General features: G+C 57.6%; 2 protein-coding genes across 4 annotated transcripts; one reads left to right on the top strand and one right to left on the bottom strand.

Moving 5' to 3' along the window:
* The first annotated feature begins 1496 nt into the window (after positions 1-1496).
* PRR15L (proline rich 15 like) lies at positions 1497-7362 on the top strand. Of its 3 annotated transcripts, none has more exons than XM_084861820.1 (2): positions 1497-1705; positions 5816-7362. In XM_084861820.1, exon 2 carries the CDS (start codon positions 5840-5842, stop codon positions 6140-6142), a length of 303 nt encoding a protein of 100 aa, XP_084717946.1. In that variant the 5' UTR covers positions 1497-1705; positions 5816-5839; the 3' UTR covers positions 6143-7362. The 3 variants fall into 3 exon arrangements, with proteins under 3 accessions (XP_084717946.1, XP_084717945.1, XP_084717947.1); XM_084861819.1 differs by lacking the exon at positions 1497-1705 and adding an exon at positions 1710-1884; XM_084861821.1 differs by lacking the exon at positions 1497-1705 and adding an exon at positions 3611-3703.
* A 2984-nt stretch (positions 7363-10346) lies between these two features.
* On the bottom strand, positions 10347-15955 carry PNPO (pyridoxamine 5'-phosphate oxidase). The gene is made up of 7 exons (XM_084863083.1): positions 15729-15955; positions 14706-14830; positions 12958-13057; positions 12100-12153; positions 11722-11850; positions 11366-11436; positions 10347-11169 (listed from the first exon to the last, which is right to left on the bottom strand). The coding sequence occupies exons 1-7, from the start codon at positions 15771-15773 to the stop codon at positions 11001-11003; spliced, it is 693 nt and encodes a 230-aa protein (XP_084719209.1). The 5' UTR covers positions 15774-15955; the 3' UTR covers positions 10347-11000.
* Between the last annotated feature and the right edge of the window lie 3202 nt (positions 15956-19157).

The raw sequence follows: 19157 nt of genomic DNA, 5'->3' as shown, positions 1-19157 counted from the left end.
CGGTCAGATCCCCCAGGCCGGTGCCCATCCCTCCGTCCTTCCGGTCTCTTCCCAACACCGGAGGAGGGTGACTTCCGGCGTCGGCTGGCCTGGATGTCCGCTCCCACACAGACTGGGTGTGCAGAGGGAGTGTCAGACTGAGGAAGGTGTGGGCACCTCCCTGGGACCCCAGTGCCCTCTTTCCACTAGAGCTGGGGACCTTCCAAATAACATCTTCCGTCCACACACACCCAGGCCTGCTGCCGCTGACACGAGAAGAGAAATAAGCTGGGTTTCACCCAGCTGGCAGGCTCAGGAGCTGAGCGTGGACCCGTGAACCAGGAGGTCACTGTTTGCTGCCCTGGATTCCAGGCTCTATCCCCAGTAGGGGGTGTGCAGGAGGCAGCCGATGGATGTTGATCTCTCATTGATGTTTCTCTCTCTCTTCTCCCTTCCTCTCTCTGAAATCAATTAAAAAAAAAACACATTTAAAGCCCTGGCTGGTTTTGCTCAGTGGATAGAGCATCAGCCTGTGGACTGAAAGGTCCCAGGTTCGATTCCGGGGAAGGCTCAGTCCCCAGTGAGGAGTGTGCAGGAGACAGCCAATCCATGATTCTCTCTCGTCATTGATGTTTCTATCTCTCCCTTTCTCTCTGAAATCAATAAAAATATATATTTTTAAAAAACATATTAAAAAAAAAAAAAGAAAGAAAGAAACCAGTTTTCTCTCACACTCAGGTTTTGTGCGCTTTGTAATGCTCAGCAAGGTCCCTCATAGGCACAGCTGGCCGTGGGGGGAGCTGAGGGAATGGTCCCGGGCGGGAGCCATCAGGGTTCTCTCTGAGAGGGCGAGGGGAGCAGGTGCCACACACAGAACCAGACCGCCTTCCCGCACACGGGGCCGGGGCCTGTGGTGCAGGGCCCAGCGCCCCCTCCGAGGAGGCTGCAGTCAGTCTGGAGGCACCGGGCCCTGCCCCTCGGGGCTGGGAGAGCGGAGGAGGCACAGGAGCCGCAGGCCCCTCAGGGCACAGGAGCGCAGCCGCCCACCCAGGCCGGCCCGCCCGGCCCTGAACCGGGGGCGGAGCGGACAGCCTGGGAACCGGTCTGCCAACCAGTCTGACCAGGGACTGGTTTCGACGCCGGAGTTCAAAGGAGCTGGGTGCACCCCGTCCTTCTCAGCCAGCGGAACAGCGGCCCTTAACCCTTTCCCGGCTGTGCCCGGGGCAAGGTCCGGGCTTTGTTGTGGCCGGAACGGGGTCTGGAGCTCCCGGGGCGGGAACGGGCAGGGGTGGCACTGGCTGCAGGCTGGCGCGTGGGGAGATGAGGAGGGAGGCGCCCTCGGCCCCCGCCCCGGCTCCCCTGGGGTTTCCTCCTCCGGGCGGGGGCGAGGCGGTCCCGGAGGACCCTGGGTGGGTGCTGGGGCCCCGGGATTGGGTTTCCGGGGTCATGAATATTCATCAGGCCGAGCAGGCCTCTGCTTCTGTTTACTTAGCCGGGAGGGGCTGGGTTTCAGGTTCACCTTGACTCCTGGAGGCGCCGGGAGCAGGTACCCCGCTCCTGCACCTGTTCCTCTGGCACCTGCCGCCCAGCTGCTCCCACCGGCTCCCGGGCCGAGCCGCACCCTGGCGGCTCCCCCGGCTCCCCCGGCTCCCCTCCGGGCAGCGCCTGCACGCGGCCCCTTCTCTAGGGAGGGGCTCGGCTCCGCCTGCCGCAGCCGGGATCGCAGGTACCGGCCAGGGTGGGCGGCGGGCACCACGGGGTAGTCGGGGCCCGGTCTGCCTCTGGGCTGACAAGTCCAGCTGCAGGGGAGACCCTGGCATGCGGCTCCCACCTCCTCCCTCCTGGGCGAGCAGGCAGAACTCGGGGCTCGTCCGTCCCCTGGCTTCCTGGAGTCCGGAACGCCTGGTGGGAGCGAGAGTCTCTCCGTTAACTCCTGGGGGGCTGGGGCTGGAGCTGGAGCCCGCAGCACCTGCCCCCTCCAGCACCTGCCCCCCGCCCGGAGGGTATTTCTGGGTGTCTGGCGGGAACCGCCTCCTGCTCCTGTCTAGGGGACCCCAGACTCATCCCCAGCGAGAGGTCCCACGGGGCCCCCCAGAAAGCGGAGGGCTGGGGCTCTGGGTTTTGTCTGACAACGCAGAAGCAGAGGTGCTCCCTCCAGCCCCCTGCACCCCTCCTCCTTGCCCCATCAATGGTTAACTGGGCTCAGCTGAGAAGGGGCTCTGCCTCGGCTGGGGCAGTGGGCCCTGTCCCGGCCCCTGTGTGCTGGGTGCAGTGGTGGCTGTCACAGGCCCGGGGGGTGGGCTGTCCCGGGAGGTCCCCTTGAGGCCGTGCTCCCGAGCTGTGCACACAGCGTAGGCGTAGCAGCCTCCTCAGGGGCAGATTTCTGTCGCCTCCAGGATTGCAGGGCCCCAGGGCAAGGGCCAGCCCTCCGCTTGCTTAGCCAGGAACAGACTGCAGGCCAAGTTCAAAATCCCAGTTCATTCCCCGCCCGAGCCCCCTGCGACCCTCTGTGGTGAGGCCTGGGCGTGTGGCTGTAGTATCTCGCTCTTGGCTGCTTTGGGCAGCTGGGACGTGGGGATAACACCTTCTCTTTTTCTTTTCTAAGCAAGTCGGATGGGACCCTCTCTTGGGGGAGCTCCCTGTTTACCAGAACCTTCTAGCTAGCTGGGTTATTCTGCAAAAGCAAAGACCCAAGTTAGCTGTTCTGCACATTCAGACTTCCATAGGCCAGGCTTGCTTCAAGGGGCAAACACCTGCTCACTTGTGCCCGCGTGCCCTAAGCAGGGGGCAGCACGGCCTGGCACACAGTCTCCCAGAGAGCCCGGAGTGCGAGCCAGGAGGCCGGGCCCCAGGTGCCATGGTGGAGGCTGCAGGGCAGGGTCCAAGGGCCATTCCCGACTCTGGTTTTCTGAGCAGGTCCCTGGGATGGTCCCTCCCTGTGGATTGAACACCCATTACAGCGGGTGTATTTTATTTAACTGGCCCTCCAGGCCCGGCGGTCTGGCTGTGACTGTGGGTTCGGGAGTCGGACCCTCCAGGGCCCGAGCTCCTTGGCAGCCCCGGTGGGGCCCTGGGACTTGCCTCAGACCAGGCGGCGACTCGGGCACCCACAGGCCGAACACAGGAGCGAGCGTCCTGTCCCTCCTTCCCTGCCCTCCTCGCAGCGCCTTCCACACACCATCCCGGAACTCCGAGATCTGTGCAAGGCTGTGCTGGGCCCCGGTGGGGCACGCTGCCAAAGCAAACCTCCGCCGTCCCCTGGGCGCCCTCACCTCTCCAGGGTGCCCGGAAAGGGCTTATCTGGCCACTCTCGCCCCTCCCTCACCTCCTGAGTGGGAGCGGACAAGGTCCCCCCGGGGTCTCTGGCTGCAGGAGCCGACTAGAGGGACAGGGCTGGCCACGTGGGGTCTGCGTTCTGGACAAAGCCGTGGGAGGAATTGGGGGTGTGCTCTGGGCAGGGGGTGGGCATGGGGGTGGGGGCAGGGGACAGCAGCGAGGGGGCCGATGGAGGGAGGCACTCAACCCACTCCCCGCCCAGGCCAGATCCTGCCTTCGTGTTTTTCTGGATGTGATGTGTTCCTCCTCCGACAGAACAGACTCCGTACTCGCTGCGGCAGATTGGAAATGATAAAAGTGGAGGGGAGAGAGCACCCCACATTCCTTCTACACAAAGGAAACCACTACTAGTCATTTGTCCTATTTCTTTCTGGTCTTTTTAGAAAAGGTAGTTACGACCATCAGTTTTTATTTATTTTTAATATATTTCTATTGATTTCAGAGATGAAATGAGGAAGGGAGGGAGGGAGGGAGGGAGGGAGGGAAAGAGAGAGAGAGAGAGAGAGAGAATCATTGATTGGCTGCCTCCTGCACACCCCACACTGGGGATCAAGCCTGAAACGCGGGCATATGCCCTGACTGGGAATCGAATTGAACCGTGACCTCCTGGCTCATAGATTGAAGCACAGCCACTGAGCCACGCTGGCCAGGCAAGACCAACGGTTTGTAGAAAGAGGTGACACACTGGCCTGTGCCCGGGCTGGCTGACCGTCAGCTTTCTGGGGTGTGGTGGCTGCTGCCCCTCCTCCCAGGACCTTTCCCAGCCACACTCCGAGTCCCGAGGCCGGACTACCAGCCTCTCCCGAAACAGAGATGCCCTGACTGCTCCCCCGCTGTGCCTGCTCTTTCTCTGCTCTCAGCCCCCCTGGTCGGCATGCCCACCTGTCAGGGATGTCCGGGCGACTTCACCTCCCCAAATCTCCACGGGCTCTGGTGACTGCTGTGGCGAATGGTAAATGGGGAGGGCTCCTCCCAGGCACATGGCTTGTCAGTGGAGCCCTCACCGCCCATCTCCTGGGTTTCCTATGGAGAGTCCAACCCGTGATACCGTATGTCACATGGACCTGTGGGCCCCGCCAAACCTCCTTCCAGATTCTCAGCTCCCTTCAACTCCTGTCCTTGTGGAAGCTGGGTGGGGAAAGGGGCCGTCCCTCAATCATTATCACCGTTATCGTAAGCTGTATTTTGCAAAAGCGTGTGTCTCTGTGGGCGGGCATCAACATCAGAGCTGAATATGAGGGCTGGGAGGGACGGATGAGGCACTGAGGCCCAGAGAAGCAGCCTGCCAGGGGTCACACCTGGAACAGTCCCGGGACTGAGGCTCCTCCCAGCCTGAGGCTCCTCTCCCTGCTCCTCACCAGCGGGAAGTCCAAATTACTCCCAACATCACACGACCTATTTAAATGGGAATAAATGGATTTATTAATGAATGAATTCCGAGCAAGATGCCCGGGGTGTTTCTGTCTGTCTGATACCAGTTGACCCTCTGCCCAAAGGATGTCCAAGGCCTGGAGGGTGTGTGACTTGCGAGCTGTTCACCTTCCCGCAGCCCCAAGGGACCGGGCAGCTCGCTGCTGCCTGGCGATGGCGTGCATCTCCCTGCTGCCACCTCCACTGGGCTCAGAGGGCTTTCTGTTCACCTCTTCCCCAGACCCTCTCTCTCTGCTCTCCACATGCATTGGGTCCCCGACCTGAATCTGAGGGTCACGTGGCCCCACCTCTCAGCCGTTAGGCCCGGGCCACTGGAATAGCCGGGCTGAGTGGCGGCGGGGGTTGAGCATTGCCCATTCAGTTCCCGGTCAGGAGGTCAGGAGGTCAGGAGGTCAGGACGAAGACCTGGGCTTCCTGTTCCATCCCTGGTTGAGACACATACGAAAGGCAACTGATCAAAGCTTCTCTCTCTCTCTCTCTCTCTCTCTCAGCATGTCCTCAGGTGAGGATTACAAATAATAATAGGCCTAACGGGTTTAGCTCAGTGGATAGAAGTGGATAGAGCATCAGCCCACGGACTAAAGGGTCCTGGGTTCTATTTTGGTCAAGGGCACATACATTTTTAAAAAATATTTTTTATTGATTTTTTACAGAGAGGAATGGAGAGAGATAGTTAGAAGTATCGATCAGATGCCTCCTGCACACCCACCCCAGGGGATGTGCTCACAGCCAAGGTCCGTGCCCTTGACTGGAATTGAACCTGGGACCCTTGAGTCCGCAGGATGATGCTCTATCCACTGAGCCAAACCGGTTTCGGCAAGGGCACATACACTGATTGCAGACTCATTCCTGGTCGGGGCATGTGAGGGAGGCGACTAATTGATGTTTCTCTCTCTTCCCCTCCGTTCCACTCTTTCTAAATATCAACAGAAAAAGATCCTTGGATGAGGATGAACAATAACAAAAATAAAGAATGAAATAAATAAAATGTGGTCAGGAGTCCAGAGGGGACTGTTCCAGGCACCCTCCCCCCTTCTCACCACTGACCCCCCCTCCCTCTCTCCCGCAGGAGCCCGCTCCGCCCCGGAGCACCATGACGGAGGTGGGCTGGTGGAAGCTGACCTTCCTCCGGAAGAAGAAGTCCGCCCCCAAGGTGCTGTACGAGATCCCGGACACCTATGCCCAGACGGAGGGCAGCGCGGAGCCCCCGGGGCCGGCGGGCGGGGCGGCCGGCAGTGACTATAACAGCCGCCTGGAGAAGATCGTGGACAAGAACACGAAGGGCAAGCACGTCAAGGTCTCCAATTCCGGCCGCTTCAAGGAGAAGAAGAAAGTGCGAGCCAGCCTGGCGGAGAACCCCAACCTCTTCGATGACAGGGAGGGCGAGGGACAGTGAAGGGGGCCGAGGCGGGTGCCAGCATCTCCCTGCCGGCTCCCTGCTGCCAGCTGGATCTGAGCGGGGAGCTGGCCACGCTGGCCTCTTCGGCCACAGCCGAAGCCCTGGGGGCGGCTGATGCCTGCTGGCAGGAAATGTCTCGTTTTAGGTTCGTATTTATGTGCCCTGGCTTCCCGGGGTCCTCCACCGCCCCCCACCACAGAGAAAGGCACTCGGGTTCAAGGGTGACAAGTGCCGCCCAGGGCACAAGGTCAAGGGGGAGTTTGACTTGCTGCTCGCTCTAACGGTCTCTACCCGTGCCAGTTCCCTGCACCCGTCCTGAGAGTGCATTTTCCAGATGACACGTGACGGGGGGTCGTTTCCAGGAGCCAGAGGTGGGCTGACCTGGAGCTCCCCTCCTAACACAAGTGGGAAACTTCCGGGGGCCTTGCCCCCAGATGTGCAGGGGGAGGGGGACCCTGGCACTCCCTGGAGGTGCTGCAGAGCCCGGTTAGGGACCCCCAGGTTCAAGTTAGGGGGGCGGGGGGGAAGCTCTGGTGGGACCTAACAGCAGCCAGCTCTTCCCACCGGTATTTAAGATGGACCGGCCCAGAGATGCGTCCTGGAGCCTTGAATTTTGTTGAATAACTGTAGGTTTCTCTCTTTGTAATAAACAATGCTGCAAAAGCTGAGAATCCATCCACTCGTCTTCCATTCGCTGAGAGGACTGTGCTGTAGGCCTTTGTTTCCCTTCACGTGAGTGGAACCCGGTGCTCAAATGGGGTTCACACAGGGTCCCAGGTGTCAGAATGTAGGGACTGGGACACCAATTTCACCCTCAAGCCACCCTTAGCGCTGGGGGGGAGAGGACACAGGAAGGAGCTTGTGGCAGCCCCGTGGTCAGTCCCTCTGTTCCACAGAGGCCAGCGGGGGCTGCAAGAGAAGGAGGCAGACCCCTGCGGACCGACCCAAAGTTGCAGTGGTTTGGTTTGGGGTCAAGACTCAAATTCGGGTCCCAGCCCTTAGCAGCTGTGTGGTGTGGGGGACATTAAAAAAACCACACACACAAAAACAACTTCCTCTGAACCCTGATGGGTAGCTCAGTTGATTAGAGCATCATCCCAAAACGCTGCTGGTTCCATCCCAGTTAGGGCACCTAGAGTGAATGCATAAGTAAGTGGAACAACAAATCAATGTTTCTCTCTAAAAATCAATCAATAAAAATTTTTTTTTTAAACCTACCTCCTCTGAGCCTGGTTTCTTTTCTATACAAGTCCTGTAAGGATACCCATTTCACAGGGAGGGGTCGGTAACTAGCGGCCCGTTAATAGTCTTGTAGTAGGTTCTCCATTAACTGGTCCCCTCCCGGCCTTTTCCCTTATTAAGGAACTCACCATGGCCCACCGCTTCCGTTTAAGGAAGAGAGAGAGCGTGCTCTCGAGGCTGTTAGATCGGGATCTTTCTCAAGCCGCGGGAGCTGGGAACTGGAAAAAAATTGGCCATATCTCCAGAGCTCGCGGTGGGAACATGGAGAGAGAGAGAGACCAAGGTGGCCACTCAACAATGTGGTCCAGCAGCTTCCAGGCCAGCTTCTCTCAGGCTGCGGGCCACCCCACCAAAACAAACAGACCGTACAAGGGGGCCTTTGTTGTGCGGCCTCCCCCAGGGCATGGGGAGCTGAGGATGAGTGAGGGAGATTAGGAGCATGAGGAGGTCTGGAGGAACTTTCTAAGGCCCCCAATAACTCGGTCCATAAAGCCTCCCTCGGGGGAGCAGACTTTTCGCCATCCTTCCCATTGTTAATGCCTGACGTTTACAGGTTTAAAATGGGCCAGGCCCACGCTGGCTGGGTGGCTAAGTTGATTGGCCTGTTGTCTTGTACATCAAAAAAGGTTTCGAGTTTGATTCCTAATCCAGGACATGTACCCCAGTTGTGGGTCTGATCCCCGGCCCTTGTCAGGGCGCGTATGGGAGGCGCCCGATGGATATGTCTCGTCCATAGATGTTTCTCTCTCTCTCCTCTCTGCCCTCCCTTCTACCCTGTCTGAAAATCAATGGAAAAAATCCTTGGGTAAGGATCAATAAAACAAAGAAACATCCTTGGGTGAGGATTAGAATGGGACAGGCCCTGTGGCAAGCACTCCCCGAGGTTCCTCATTGAATCCTCTGGTCCCCCCTGGAGACAGGGCCCGTTGCTAACTACCCCTTTTCCAGGTGAGGTAGTCACTGGAGATCAGGCCCTCTCAGAGGTGGGGCTGGACTGAAGCCAGAGCTGGGCTGTGCATGTGACCTCGGAAACACACAGCCCCTTCCCTTCTTGATTTGCATCTGCTTAGGGGGTGGGAAGCTCGGGACAAAGAAAGGAACCGGTCCCCTTCCGCTGCAGGAGGGTGGGGTGAGACAGAGCAAGGCCTGACCGCGGGATCCTGGGAGGTGAGCAGCATTTGAGGGTGCTGCAGACTCTGGGGCCAACGGGGGAAAGCCAATCAGCGATGAGGCTGAGTGTACCGCGAGACCCCAGATTGTAGGGACCTCCCACTCCAGCCCATCCTGAGGCGAGGGTAGGGGGATGAAGCTGGGCCCTGGGCCCCGTGCATATGACCATGCGCCACGGGCCCAAACGTGACTGCAGGCATCTTCCCGGAAACTCCATCCGGACCCCTAACCTGGGTATTAGTGGGCGGGGGTGAGGAGGTGGGATATCTGGTGCCCAGGGAGCCAGAGCCCAGCAGCTGAAGGTTTCACCAGGCCAGAGGAGGAGGAACCGAAAGTGCAGATATGTGCAGGAGCGGGAGAGGCTACGGGTCATCGACCACAGTTTCACTGGGACTCAACCCAAGGGGGGAGGGGGTGGCAGGCGGGGCAGGCCAGGATTGGCCTGTGCGGCCCAGAAGGGGCCAGCCTTGGGCAGCAGGCGCCCCCTGCTGGATGCCCCACCTCCCGCGAGAGGAAAATGGAGGTGGGTGGAGAGTTATTTAATCCCCCAACTCCCCTTCTCCCCAGGGTGGGGGGCAAGACCAAGACAGACCGACATTAGCATCACGCACTGATGAGCATCTGATGAGTTTTTATTACGGATCTGGCACAGTGATTGCCGGACACAGAACAGAACTGCTGAGACCAGGCTCAAAGCCGGAGAGACAGATCCAGAAACACAAACAGGACAAGGAAGGGTCCCCAGCACCCTCTCCTGTAGGTTCCAGAAAGGTCAGCATCGTGCGTTCCTGCGCTCGGGCTTGAGGGGGATCAACAACGAGAGAGAGGTCCTCGGGGGAGCCGGTCCTCCCAGACGCTGAAGCACATGCCCATACAGTGAGTGAAGCCGTGTACAGAGTGGCAGGTTCAATGCCACTGTGCACAAAACAGTCCCTCCCTCATCCTGGCTGAGTCAGAGCAAACATTTACCCAGCCTGGCGCCTCTCCAGGCCTGAGGGCCACCCAGCCAGGCTGACCCTGTCACCAGACTGTGCTCGAGGAAAGCACATACAGTCAGCACAGGCCTCAGCGAGGGTTACGGTGACAGGCAGAGGGTCAGAGGCCGGGGCCAGGGCACTGTCACAGGGGTGGGTGGGTCCTGTTAAACGCGGGAGGGAATTCCGGGGGTCTGGGGTGGGCTCCCGAGCGATGCCAATGCTGCCAGCCGTCCTGAGGGGCTCAGACCTTGGCGTCATGAAGTCCCTGGGAGCCTTTAAATTTCCCGGTGCCCTCAGACCCGTAAGTCATCTCTGAGGGGGGGACCTGGGCATCATCAGGATCTCCAACCCGCCCCCCCCCTCTGCTGCCCCCCGGGAATTCCAATGTGGATGAAAAGCAGTGATGTGGAGAGGTGAGGAGCAGGGAAGGGGATGTGTGAGTATCTCTATAGTAATTTCATACCTGGGAAGTAAAATAAGTAAGTAAATACTGTTTATAAGCCAACGTGGAAAATAAAGCTTGATAAAAATCTTCCTGGCCCGTAGGTACCAGCACAGGAATCCTTTCTACAAAACTCCTGACCGGGATTGAATGCTTCCCGTAAGAGAATGCTCACTGCCTGGTGCTCCCTACCACCTTCCCCTTGAAACCTCTCTCCATATTGAAGAGAAATCTATTTCTGTGTAACATCCCCCGTGGGTCCTTTGGAGCTACAGAGAATAAATTCAATCTTCTTCCACAGTGCTGTGCTTCGATAATGGAAGGCAGCTATCAGCAGGGTAAATGCTATAAGAATATGTTAATAAACGAGTTGGTTAGGGTTCTTTTATTTGCAATCAACAGCAAACAGCAAGTTTACATAAAAAAACCCCTTTTTAGAGACGGTGGGTGTGAGGCCGGAGGAGGAACTGCAGGGCCGGGCGTGGGAAGGGGGCGCCAGGCCGCTCGGGAAATTTAAGAGCAGCAGCCAGAGGCCTGGCTTCTTGGCTGCCGCTCACAGTGCGGCCTCGGGGAGCATGCTCTGGGTCTCTCCGTGCCCAGTTTCCAGTAGCTGACAAGAAAAACCGACTGTCGGGACTGGCTCCGGTGCTTATGCTGGGACGGATCAGCTTTGGCCAGTATGACTGTCACAGTGGTCAAACACAGGGCTGCTGAGGCCGCTCTGAGTCACCGGGAAAGGGAATCCCAGCAGCTGCTTCCTCCAGAGGGAGCCATGCCAGTAAGCCAGTGTCAACACCGAGGAAATGACGATGAGATGATTGTCCGTGTGTGACTCTCTGTGCCGCCATGACACTCCGCTAGAGAGCTTCCTGAGAGCCAGCCAAGTGGAGCACTCAGAAGGTGGCCTCTGGAGACCCCGACATACAGGGAGCGGGACGGGAAACCGTGGCCCTCAGAAGGGCCTGATCCCAACCCCACAGCCTCCCTCAGCGCCGGCCCTCGCTCCCGGGCACCCAGCCTGGGGTCAGGGAGCCAGCCTCTCGTAGAGCCAGCCTTCCGCCCCTTGGTGCGTCATGGGCCCCAAAGGGGTGTCCCCCGTCTGCAGGCTCCGCCGGAAGACGATGCGGTCGTGCAGGCGGTTGGTCTGGCCTTGCCAGAATTCCATCACCTGTGGGTACAGGACGTAGCCACCCCTGCGAAGGGAAACAGAGGTTTCGGGCTGTGTATGTTCCCACCATGTCACTCCCCAGACACCCGCGGGCCCCCGAAGGAAGCTGCTGTATCTCGGGTGGCAGGGAGGGTGGGTCTGTAACGCCACGGGTAGGGGAGCTTCCTGTAAACAGGAGGGCCCTGGTGCCCCTTTCTACGCGACCAGGAGGCCTCACTCACCAGTATTTTGGCTTCGGCACCTCTTGCTCCTGGTACAGCTTCTCCAATTCCTCGTTTTTCTTTCTCAGATACTGTTCAGGGGAAGGAGACAGAAGGGCCAGCCCGGGTCAAGGATTCATTGGATAACCACTCACTGAGCATGTGCTGGGGACACAGGCGAGAAGGCACAGGCGGCCTCTGTCCCCTGGGAACACCGCCCAGCGGGAGGGTCCCACACACACAGGAGGCCCATCGGCCCATTCCCCCAGGCAGACATCCTTTTCACCGGCTGGGGAGAGGGCCCTGCACCCCTGGGAGACGGCCTCGGGATGAGCCCAGCACCGCCCCCTGGAGGACGAAGAGGAAACCACACTCACCTCCCGATCAGGGATGACGGAGCTCTGCTGACTGACCAGGGCCCCGATCTGGCTGCTCTTGGGGCGGGAGTGGAAGTAGCTGGCGGCCTCCTCCTCTGGCAGCTTCTTCACAGGGCCCTCCACACGCACCTGCTCAGGGACGGCCTTGGCTACCTGGGTTCAACGCCATCGCCCTCCCCAGGCCACAGGCCCATCCCCCTCGGTCTTCTCTATCTGACGCCTCCCCACTCCTGGCTCCCGCCAGCCCAGCCGACTGTCTGAGAGCTATCTGAGAGGCAGGACGTTTGCCCGGCCTGGGCACCTCCACTGGGCTCATATATAAACTCGGGCCCCTCCCAATGCAGCCCGCCCCAGGCTGTCCTGGGCACGCTCACTCACCTGGCGGTTCAGGGGCTCCCAGTAGAAGACGAGGGAGGCGAAGGGGTTAGAGTCCTGGAGAGGAAAGAGAACCCAGACCGCCGTCAGGCCAGCGGGGAGGGCACCTCTGGCCTGCAGGGGGGGGCAGAAGTCTGCAGGGTGCAGGCCCCCGGCAGGTGCACGCGGTGTAATACCTCATTTAAACCCTCAGAGGCAGGCTCAGAGAGGTTAAGTAAGGAGCCCGAGCTCACACAGCAAGTGGCAGAGCTGCGTGGAAACCTACGCCAGCTGGACTCCGAAGTGCCGCTTGCCATTTCTCAAACCCACAGATTTTGCAAGTTCTCAGAAATGTATGTCTGGCTGCAGGGACTCGGGGCGGATGACTCATTTGGAATTACGAACTGTATGCATATGAAGTGCCAGCTCTGGATTCGACACCAGAAGAGGTCACGGGGTGTAACAGAGTTACAACAGATGCAGCCGCTGCCCCCACAAAGCTTACCGCTGAACAGAGGACACAGACATTAATCACATAATCATATGCATGCACAGTTAGAAACTGAAAAAAATGGCAGGGAAGTTGCTAGTTATAACGACAGCAAACGGCATGAGCGGCTGACTCAGTGTAGGAGTGGAGGCTTTTTGGAGGAGGCTGCCTTGGGGCTGAGCCTGAAGGGACGGGGGTGGCTTAGGTGGACAGAGGACAGAGGCAGGGGTGGTGGGAGAGTATTTGCGCACGTGCAGCAAGCACGGCCAGGGCGAAGGCCCCAGGCAGGGTGGGCCTTGAGCACAGACGGCGAGCGGGTTGGGGTGGGGGTGACTGATGAGGAAAGGGCTGTGCCCTCTGCAGCCCGAGGAGGATTCACCGTGACCCCTCACCAGCTCTTTTCCCTTCCGGCTCTCGAAGTTAGTGAAGAAGCGGAAGCCATCCTTGCCATAGCCCTTCAGCAGCACCATGCGGGCGGAGGGCTTCCCGTCTCTGGGACAGAGAGCAGAGTGCCGTGGTCAGAGCCCACTCCCATGTTCCCTTAGGTCATAGGGGTGTCGAACTCAATCAGAGAAGGGGCCAAAATCTAAAATCCAGCCTAAATCGCGGGCCGAATGGTTTACTGAACAGTCATAAACTGACAATGTCATAAACTGACAGCGGAGTGCAGTGATGACAGCGCGGTGCGGGCCACATTGCAAGGCCTGGCGGGCTGGATTTGGCCCGCGGGCCTTGTGTTTGACACATGTGCAGGATGCCTGAGCATCCCTACCGCCGTGTCCCTTTATTCTGCCCTGTCCGGGCCTCAGGCCGCCCACCCACCCCCACTCGCCCTGGGGATTTAGCCTGAAAACACACACACACCCCAGTGTGACAGATGCCTCCCCCCTCCTGACGGCGGTCTGTGGCTTCTCTTTCATCTCCAGGACTGTGAGGGACTAAGCCGCGTCCCCCTAAAAGCCTATGCTGATGGCCTTGCCCCCAATGTGAGTATTTGGAGACAGGGACTTCCGGGAGGGGAGTAAGGGTCAATAAGGTCATAGGGTGGGGCTCTGATCCAAAAGGACGGTGTCCTTATAAGAGGAACAAGCGCCAATGATCTCACTTGCTCCACCTGCGTGCACCAAGGAAAGGCAGTGTGAGGACACCGCAAAAAGGCGGCCACCTGCAAGCCATGAAGAGAAGTTTTCCTAACCAGCTCTGACAGAACCTTAATCTTGGACTTCCGGTTTCCAGCACTGTGAGAAATACATTTCTGTTGTCTAAGCCACCCTGTCTGTGCATTTTCTTATGGCAGCCCTAGCAAAGTAGCAAGGCTCTAAGGGCAGCAACCAACGAGAATGCAACCAGCCCTAGCTGGTTTGGCTCAGTGGATAGAGCGTGGGCTTTCGGACTGAAGGGTCCCCGTTTCGATTCCTGTCAAGGGCACATGCCCGGGTTGTGGGTTCGATCCCCAGTAGTGGGCATGCAGGAGGCAGCCAATCAATGATTCTCTCTAATCATTGATGTTTCTATCTCTTTCTCCCTGCCTCTCTGAAATCAATAAAGAAATATATTAAAAAAGAAGAAAAAAATGCAACCGGCTGGTGCTTAGGGATCACAGAAGGCGTGGCTATTATCAGACCCTCTGCTCGGGGTTTTGGGGGACACGCAGGGCACAGCATAAGAGCCCTGCCTTCAAGGCCTGACATTTGAGTGTGGGGGGACAGGAAGAGTTGGATTGGATGAGAGGCTAATATGAGAGATGGCTCAGTGGTTGACTACCAAGTGAGTGATACAGCTAAGCACTGTCCACAAAGAGATCCATGAAGAGGTCCCAGGAGACACAGCTCTTAAAGGGCAGCTGGGAATAGGGTAGGTGGGGAGATAAGGGAGGCAAGGGTATATGGGGGCGTTGCATCAAGGGCAGAGATGAATGAGGCACTGCGTTTCATCCCTGAGATGTAACTGAGTGAAGTGTGATCTTTGGTTTACAGGTAAGGACGCTGAGGCGCAGAGAGGGCAAGTAACTTGCCTGAGGCCACACAGCATTTCAATAAAAGTGCTAGAACCATAAAGCTGTCATCCATTACACTGAGAGCTCCCTCGGGATCCTGCTTCCTCTGTGCCCGCCCACCGAAGGGCCCACGGCTATGCCCACCTGGTGCAGGTGGCCAGACACATGGCGTTGGCCTCCCCTATGTCAGGACACTGAACGGCCTCCTCGAACCAGGCAGCAAACTGCTTCAGGGGGTCCAGAGAGCTCAGCTGCGCCTCCTCAAATGCCTGGGGAGGAGGGAGAGTTTTATTTCACTGAATGAACACACCTATTGCTTCATGTGTACGCAGAGCTATTCTAGGCGCTTTTCGAATATTAACTTATTTAATCCTCGTGACAAAAAATAGTGCCCAGGAAGTAGGTTCTGTTAGCCCCCTATTACAGGTGGGGACACAGGCACAAGGAAGGAGACTGATGGCTGATGAATCGGCTTCATGTCATGAAGTGTCAAACCTATCATTTGAAAAGCCTTAAAAAAAAACACCAAAACACAGATTCTGGACTCTGCCCTTGTAAATCCTCATTCCGAAGGTCTAAGGGTCAGTGGAAAACCGCATGTCTAACAACCGTTCTCTGGGCTCCTCTCCGGAGGAGGACGAAGGAAAGGGCGTTTTCTCCAGGGGTGAGCGAGGGAACGAAAGCAGCAAGGAGCGCTCCCCCTCCGCCCCGGGAGGAGTCAGGCCGCCTCCCCCGCGTTCTGCTTACCCAGCACCGGGAGGCTGAGTGTCCCCGTTCTAAGCATTTTACAAACATCTGAGTCCGCCACATTCCTGCGAGGTGGTGCTGTCACCTCACAGGGGCCCGGAGAGGTGCAGGGAACCGCCCCAGGGGTGCACCTCGTGAGTGAATGAATGAATGAATGAATGGCGGGATTCTGGGCCTGGCAGGCTCCAGCCGTGCCTCCCCTCCCCCCCCCCCAGCTGCCTCCCCAGAACCTCTCCCCGACCCCCTCTTTGAACCCTCTCCTCTCAGGGAGATGGCCTCAAGCCCCTGTGTCCCACGGGGTGGCCCCAGAAACCCCGTGGGGTTCTCCCATGTCTCCCCCGCCCCCTCCCGGATGATCTGCGACCCCTCGCTCCCCGCCCCTGCGGAGACCCCTGCGGAGGCCCCGCCCGGCGACGACACCTCGCGGTCCCCGCGGTAGCTCTTGCGCATCGGCCCCAGGTCCATGGCGATAGCGCGGCGGCGGCACAGGTGACGCAGGTGGCGGGGCCACTCGGCCAGCCGCCTGAACGCCACGCTGACGCACGCGACGGGGCCGTTGGCCACGTGACCCAGCGTCGCCCGGCGGCGCCGGGTTCCGGCGCGTTCGGAACCGGTTCCTCAGTCCTGAGTCTACCCCGCGGGAAGAGGGTGTGTCAGTCGCCGAGCCCAGACACCCTCGGTCCTCGGAGCCAATGGGAGCCCAGCGTCGGGGGAGGGAGACCGGTGCCGGGACTCCATTGGTCGGAGTCTTCCGGAGCGCAGCCAATGACAGCGAGAACAGAGGAAGCCAGCGGCCAATGGGCGGCGCCTCTGGGGGCGGGAGCAGGGAAACAAGGAAATTCTGTCACCGCTGCTAACGCGCACGCACGTGGAGGTTTGTTCGAGATCCCAGGGCTGCAGCCTCCCGGGCCAGGGCCGGGGGCGAAGGCTGCGGCGCTGGGGGCGTGAGGGGGAGGGTCAGGGTTCAGTGGCTGGCTCCGGGTAGGTGCCTGAAGGCGGGCCTAGTGCAGGAAGTGCCCCTGCGGGGCAGGCTGGTGGCCTGGGGACCGACGACAAATGGAAATGGAATTAGGCGGCCAGACCCTAAGGCAAGGTGATGGGGAGACAGAGAAAGAGGACATCTGGTTTGGGGAAGAAGTCAAGGCTTGAGAGTGGGAGAGGCTGAAGTGACTTGTGATCCCTCCAAATATCAATAGATGCTGTGTAGTGTGTGTGTGTGTGTGTGTGTGTGTGTGTGTGTGTTTGGTGGGGAGAAGGGGGGAGAAGGAAGACAGCTGAATGGGAAAGGGGAAGAGGGAAATTTGGGATCAAGCTGTCCCAGAGCAGCGCCATCTTCCTCTTCCAGCTCTGAACCCCCTCTCTCCAGCCTCATGCCTTTCCCCCCAGGCCAGAGCATGCTGTTTTCTTTACTCATGGCTTCCCCTCCCATAATGCCAGGTAGATGGAAAGGTTACCTCTGTCCCACCTCTCCCAGGCCGCCCCCATCTCTGCTGAGTTTCCCCTTTTTCACATTCGGGCCTTCCTAGAGAGTTGGAGTTTGGTGCCTAAGTCAATGCCAGCCGTAGCTGAGGGCACAGGAGAGGAGGTGGCTGTGCCAAGCCATTTCCAGGATGTGGATGCAGGGCTGAGATGGGAAGCCTGCCAGTGCCTACCCATCCCAGCTTTGGCCTGGCTGGGGCAGCCGTGGGTCCAGGCCTCTCTCTAGTCCTCGTGTCCACCATCATCAGGAAGGGGAGCTGCGAGAACCATGTAGGCAGGCACCCCAGGACTGTCAGGTAAGGGAACTTCCTGCCCTGCCCAGGTGTCTGCATGACAGCTAAGCTTCATAAAGCCCTACTTTACATAACCTGTCCTCCTTTGTCATGTGCACACAGCTTGAGCCAAATAGAACTTGGAAGACAAATTTGCTGCAAAGAAATAACACAGGTTTCAAGGCTTAATAATATTTATCTGTAGATTCTCCACTGGTTAGAATTTTTTTGCTGCATTGTTTTCCTCCATCAAGATGATTGAGAGAGAGTTGACCCGACTTCCTTTCTTTTTTTAAAAAAATTTTTTTAAATTTATTTCAGAGAGGAAGGGATAGAGCTATAAAGAGATAGAAACATCAATGATGAGAGAAAACCATTGATTGGCTGCATGCCCCCCACTGGGGGGGGATCGAGCCCACAACCTGGGCCATGTGCCCTTGGCCGGGATTGAACTGGGGACCCTTTAGTCTGCAGGCCGAGGCTCTCTCCACTGAGCCAAACTGGCTAGGGCTGGACTTCCTTTCTTATTGAAGTTGTCTTTCCACGTATGAATACTGCTGTCCTCCCGCTCCTCCCACACCTGCATTCAAACCTGTGTAAGCAGTAATTAGTGCCCTTCAACTCAGTCGGTTTTGTTGATGGGTCCACACTCTTAGCACTCCTGGAATGTGCCACCCTGGACCCAGGATTCTAGGGCACCAAGACGAGGACAATTTGAAGGGTTTTAATGAAACCATTACAGAACAGTTGACTCGAACAAGGCAAAGGGTTAGGGTCATTGACCCCACCCTAACTGAAAATTCACGTATAATTTTTGACTCCCCCAAAATTTAGCTACCAGAAGCCTTGCTGATAACATAAGCAGTTGACTACCACATGTATTATATGCTGTATTCTTAGAAAAAAGTAAGCTAGAGGAAAGAAAAATTTATTGAGAGAATCATAAATTAGGAGGAGAAAATACATTAACATTATTGGAGAGAAAAAATCCATGTGTACTGGTGAGTGGATCCATGCCGTTCAAAACCAAGGGCCAACTGAACAGATATTTATTCATTCAGTTGACATTTATTAAAGACTTCTGTCGGGCTAGGTACTTGTAGTCTGTAGGGGGAAGCAGGTCTGTGAGCTGAGGAGTTACAGGTGCTTCTGTGAGGAGACGGGGAGCACACAGGAGGAAGTGGCCCTGGGTTTCCAGCCGCCAGGAATCTCCCGGAAAGGGAGCAGACGTTGCATTTGTCTTAACGAGTATGTGTTTGCCAGATGGACAGTGGAACGCGCGTGCCAGGGAGAGGGAAGGGTGGGGGTAAAGGCCGGGTGCCTGGGGGAACTTGGGGCCGTGGGATCCTGCTGGAACCGGTGGTGAGAACACAGCCGGGCACTTGGGCCAGGGCGCGGCGTGCCAGCTGAAGATCAGGCAGATGGCGCGGGTTCGGCGTTTAGACAACGGTTCTTTTTTCTCCCTGGCTGTTGTCGAGCCACGGCGTCTAATCCCCGTGTTTTGAAGACCAGAGGAGAAAGAGTGGGTTCCAGCAGCCTCTCCCGTTCTCGGCGATGAGTGAGGAAGCTTCCCGCTGGCTGCCTTTTAAGATCCCCCCCGTCGTCTTGAAATAATACGTGGGCTTGTGTTGTGCTTTTGTTGTGCTTTTCTGCTTCGTGGGGTTTGGTGTCTGGATCACAGAGCAACTCCCCGGTGCAGAAAGGCGTGGGGGACACGCCTGCGGCTGAGCCTCCACTGCGGTGCCCTCAGCAAGCGTTTGCCTGTGTGGGAGGACGGGATTCTTCATTGTTACTGCTTTTATTTACTTATTATTGTTACTGCTTTTTATTAAATACGTTGCCACTCTCCCCTCCCAGCTTTGTATACGTACTAATCTTTCCTCCAGAATCTCGAATAGAAAATGTATTGCTGTGTTTCATTGTACGGAGAGGCACCCTGGCTTCTCCATATGAAACCAGCAGGCTGCAGGTGGGCTTGGGGGCTAGGCTTTGCCTGTTTTCTTTCAATGTTTTTTTTTTTTTTTTTTTTTTTTAAAGATTTTTATTGATTTCAGAGAGGAAGAGAGAGATGGAAACATCAATGATGAGCCCTAACCGG

The sequence above is a fragment of the Pipistrellus hanaki genome (genome assembly GCF_964339955.1).
Source record: "Pipistrellus hanaki genome assembly, chromosome: 16".
Taxonomy (NCBI): Eukaryota; Metazoa; Chordata; class Mammalia; order Chiroptera; family Vespertilionidae; genus Pipistrellus; species Pipistrellus hanaki.
Note: the sequence above shows the minus strand (reverse complement) of the source record. Positions and strands in the feature narration are given on the sequence as shown.

Coding starts and splice junctions, on each gene's coding strand:
- PNPO (XM_084863083.1), bottom strand. CDS start 15,773: ATGGACCTGGGGCCGATGCGCAAGAGCTACCGCGGGGACCGCGAG. Junction 13,058..14,705: donor TGTCTGGCCACCTGCACCAG/GTGGGCATAGCC, acceptor TCTCTGTCCCAG/AGACGGGAAGCCCTCCGCCC. Junction 11,170..11,365: donor GTGCCGAAGCCAAAATACTG/GTGAGTGAGGCC, acceptor TTCCCTTCGCAG/GGGTGGCTACGTCCTGTACC.
- PRR15L (XM_084861819.1), top strand. CDS start 1,798: ATGCGGCTCCCACCTCCTCCCTCCTGGGCGAGCAGGCAGAACTCGGGG. Junction 1,885..5,815: donor CCTGGAGTCCGGAACGCCTG/GTGGGAGCGAGA, acceptor TCTCTCCCGCAG/GAGCCCGCTCCGCCCCGGAG.